General features: G+C 40.1%; 1 protein-coding gene across 1 annotated transcript in view; it reads left to right on the top strand.

Annotated features, from left to right (window-relative positions):
• Positions 1-4,874, top strand: part of PRDM16 (PR/SET domain 16) — a 486,681-nt gene that overhangs the window by 215,035 nt on the left and 266,772 nt on the right. The window contains exon 3 of the mRNA XM_018552747.1: positions 318-368. Within this exon, the coding sequence (XP_018408249.1) occupies positions 318-368 (51 nt within the window). The remainder of the gene's footprint in view (positions 1-317; positions 369-4,874) is intronic.

Raw genomic sequence — 4,874 nt, 5'->3', positions numbered from 1 at the left:
CCCCCGGCCACCTCAGGCTGCAAAAAAGTCTAGGGACACCCCTGGTCCTGGTCACCATTATTAAATAGACAGAAAGTGATGGAGAATCACGTTTTTTATGATTCATGTCACCAGAACCAAAGGTGACAGGACATCATCCATTAGGGACATCTTTTCTGGTGACAACCATCTCATTTGAATAGATTAACTGATGTCTTTGGGACAGGAAGTGAACAAACTTTAACTAATGTTTTACTAAAATGCTTTGGCTTTATATGATACATTGTAATCAATTGACAGGTAACGTTGTTTTTTGTTTTTTTTTTCCTTTCCCATAGCAAATTTTGCCAGAGTCCGAAGTGACGTCACAAGGTGGCTGCCTTCGAAAGGTAGGAATTGAGCAGCTTGTTCTCCAACACCTAACGTTTAATGGGTTAACAATATAACAGCTTGACTTGTTTCTTCTTCTAGATAGATAGATAGATAGATAGATAGATAGATAGATAGATAGATAGATAGATAGATAGATAGATAGATAGATATGGGATAGATAGATAGATAGATAGATAGATAGATAGATAGATAGATAGATAGATAGATAGATATGGGATAGATAGATAGATAGATAGATAGATAGATAGATAGATAGATAGATAGATAGATATGGGATAGATAGATAGATAGATAGATAGATATGGGATAGATAGATAGATAGATATGGGATAGATAGATAGATAGATAGATAGATAGATAGATAGATAGATAGATAGATAGATAGATAGAGAAATCATCAATTTAGAGTGGGAAAACTTGATTTGTGATTGGACGCCGGAGCTTAACCTAGGCAAGCAGAAAATGAGTCCTGGCCCATAGCCTCTGTGATAAGCACCGGGACAATTAGATTATGAATGACGATGATGGTTAATGCTCTCGGCCCGTGTTATGATATAAAGCCCTCAGCCTGTCTTAATGGGAATTATTTGGCTGAGCGTTCCGTCAATGTAAATAGCTTTGAAATGACATCACTTGGCAGGGCCGCTGTGTTGCTGAGAAGGGGCTGCACCGTCCTTCAAGTACATTTGGATTCCAATAGTAAATCATTATGCATTAAATGAGTAGAGAAGGATGTCTCCCAATGTGGACGGGGATATTGTTTATTTCTTCATATTAGCTTGTGTAAACTACAGAATTAGACGCTATTTGTTATACTTTGGATCTCTCTCCCTCGCCGTCTCATAATGGTGATTTTAATTCAAACGGTTTGGATTCCAGTCTTTTATTTTTATTTTCTTTTTATTTATTTTATTTTTTTAAATTTTTTTTAATTTGTTGTGTTTGAAGTTTCTTTATTTGTGTGTGTGTGTTGGTCTATGTATTATGTTGTCCTGTTTATTTTTTTGTCTTTATTTTTTTTTCTTTATTTCTATTTTGTCGGCTGTTTTGCATTAGGCGCATCTGCTTTGGCGCTGAAGAAAAAAAAATTATAATAAAGCGCGTTTTTATGCTGACTTGAGTTTAATGCAATAATTACAGTGGGGTTTGTGTATAAAAGATCGATCTGTGACTGCACTCTACAAGAACAGTATGTGACCACGTCCTGACCTTCACAAAATGGCCAGTGTGTATAGAGTTGAACTTTTCACCGAACGCCTCGTCATAACTCACCCTGGGCTGTCTGCAGACTTGGTGGGACCTTTTTGTGCCATTGGACACGTCGAGGAGGTGGCAGTCCCGCAGAACATCATTGTCCGGCCATGCAGTAGCTTGGAGGGGATTTTTGGGTTCGTTCAGCCGCTCTTCTCTTATCATTTTCGATTTCATTAACATATAAAATGAACCAGTTGTGGGTTGCCGACTATCACGCAATCCTAACCTATGACCTCTGCACCCTCCGCACAGTGACTGACCAAACCGCCTGACATTTGTCCAAGACAATAATGGAAGAGGCGGATGGATAGAACATTGACAGCTATTCCCAGCACCATGTTCTGATGTAACATTTGTCATCCACTAAAATGGCCGCCCATAATGATGGCACGTCTTTATGAGCTCATAAATTCATTTAGGGATGGACTTGACGTTTTAACAGCCGAAGGTCACAGAAGTCAGGGCAGTAAGGTAAATGGTTCAAGTACGGCTTATGGAACAAGGAAATGGAAATCTTGGGAGTGTGACTGAACCTCTGCGGCATGGGGAACTGAAATCTTCCTTATGGGATAGATAGATACGGGAAGATAGATAGATAGATAGATAGATAGATAGATAGATAGATAGATAGATAGATAGATATTAAATATAAGGATACAATTCAAAATATTAACAATCAGTTACAAAGCCATCCACAACTCTGCCCCCGGCTATATCTCAAACCTGGTCTCAAAGTATCACCCTAACCGCCCCCTACGCTCTTCAAAAGACCTTTGCTTTCCAGCTCCCTCATCAACTTCTGCCATGCTCGCCTCCATGACTTTACTAGAGTCTCTCCCATCCTCTGGAAGTCACTGGGGTTTATTTACTAACCTTATAAACAAAGTATACACCTCTGTAGTGTGTTCCCTCTCAGCATGATCTATTGGTGGAATCTAGACACCTTTGTAGTGTGTACACACCCAGCAGGTGTGTTGTGCAAAGCCCTGCATGAATTGCAAGGTGATGTTGTGTAAATTAGCTGTATGTTGTGTTGCTTGCGTTGATGAATGCAGGAATGTAAATGCTTGAGCTAACCATTTTCGTCTAAACTGTGAAGCAGCATTATATATGCATCATGTGCATGATTTTTCCATATATGGCATTAGTGGAAATATGCTTTTAGAGACTTTTTGGTTGATAAATACGTTTTGCTGTGTAAAAATCACACGCACCTAGTGCGTGCGTGTGTTTAGGTTAGTAAATCACCCCCACTTTCTCAAACAATTCATCCTCACACAGCTACCTCTTCATGCATCACTTGCCCCTGCCTCTTAGATTGTAAGTATGTGAGGATACTGATATAAACCTCGGCATCACATGTAGGAAACTCAGCGAGAGGATCTTCCTTCATTATCACCACCTGAACACCTCAGTGTTTTAGTAAGAAAAGCTGAACCTTTGTTACCTCTTTAGGTATGCACGTGGCTTAGGTCAAATTTTTACTCTTATCCCGAGGTCCACTAGAGAGATTACCTATCACTTCCTGTCCTACTGACAATGTTTTGCCAGACAGGAAGTAAAAGGGACAGATATAATTGAAAATGTTTTTTCTTGCGTAGAGCAGGGGAACGCTTTATTTCTGTCTGTTTACCTGTTGCGGATTCTCGCTCACTTCCTGTTTAATAAAATGATTGTCATGTGGCTCAGTATCACATGAGGCTGTTATCTGGGGTATCCTGCATGCAAATACATCCTGCCTAGAAACGTCCCCTCGTATCCATGGAATGGATATGGAAAGGTTTCATTTATAAGTATCATTTAGAAACGTCATTAGCATGTTGATGAATGGGGGTTCTAGGTTGCTTGGATGCTCCAATAGTGAGATGCTCCTGCCCTAACTCCTGTCGACCTGGGAGTTTCAGGTGTTCCCACCCACCTTTGTGTGTTCCGGCTCCTCCTGTTACATTCCGCATCATATAATAATAAATACATTTCCAGTGGGGATGGTTGGAGACCCCATAAAGGCCCCAGTAGGTGTGCAGACTCAAGCAATAACAATAAGCACAGAAACTGTCAGGTGGTTTAACTCTCTGGAAGCCACCAAACACAAAATATCAGTTTTGAATGGACTGACCTTTTAAAGTGACACTAAGCTCCGGAGTTAAATCTTACAAATACATTCAGGCACCTTAACTAATAACAACAATGTATCTTATTTGTGTATCACTCGTCTGCAGATCCTCCAATCATCTCTGAATTGGTGCTGACACTGTCCTTCCTTCTGGAGGGGGGCTACTTTTGTTCCCCATGGTCCCTGTGTGTGTTGTAAAGTAGTCACCGCTCCAAGCTCACTCCCGGGATGGACTACAATCTCAATACACATTAGTAAACTAAACGTGAGATTGTAGTCCATCCTGGGGGGAGTGAGCTTGGAGCGGTGACTACTTTACCACACACAGGGACCATGGGGAACATCCCCTCCTCTCTCTGCCGGCGTCCATCACATGCGCGATGACGTCATGGCGTAGGAGGGGGGGCACCTGGTCTTCTCTCCAGGTGCCTCTGAGTTGATACCAGTGACATAGTTGATTAATTCCTTTTTTTTTTTTTGAGAGTTCTCTCTTCAGCAGAGCCTCTATTTCGTCTCTGTTTACTTGGAAGGAATAGCCTAGGGGGCTGGTGGAGAGAAAACATCTGTGCGGAATAATCTATGGAGTTATCTATCTATCTATCACTCTTGTCGGGCCCGGTCTCTCTGGAGAGCCAGCTGAGAGACTTGTAATGAAAAGACTTTGCTGAAGAGGCTTTAGGGACAAATAAAGAGACATGTTAAAAGCTGCCTGAAAATGGATAGAAGACATTATGAGAGCTGAATAGCCTTCTTATCAAAATCCAATAGGATAGGCACGGGCAACAGCTCCATGATTATATCCCAACATACCAGGAAAAAAAGAATTTATCCCTCAACAACAAATAGATGTAATCAGCGGCATTAAATCTTCTGTGATACAAGTGGAGAAGGATTTTGTTTTCTTTTTATTCCTCCTTGTCCTATTTTCTTCTCTGGTATCAAGAGGGCAAAACAAACAAAAGTCAAAGCTTAAAGAAAAAAAAAACCTTCAGTCAATGTAACTACCACTAGATACCTGTTATAATTCTTTGTTATACATTTTATTCTATAATGTGATCAATATATGTATTTATTTTACTTACTTGATTATTTATAAATATTTCATATTAATGATTTAATTTATATAACACCTTTT

This window comes from Nanorana parkeri, unplaced genomic scaffold (assembly GCF_000935625.1).
Source record: "Nanorana parkeri isolate BGI_ZX_2015 unplaced genomic scaffold, ASM93562v1 scaffold5, whole genome shotgun sequence".
Taxonomy (NCBI): domain Eukaryota; kingdom Metazoa; phylum Chordata; class Amphibia; order Anura; family Dicroglossidae; genus Nanorana; species Nanorana parkeri.
Note: the sequence above shows the minus strand (reverse complement) of the source record. Positions and strands in the feature narration are given on the sequence as shown.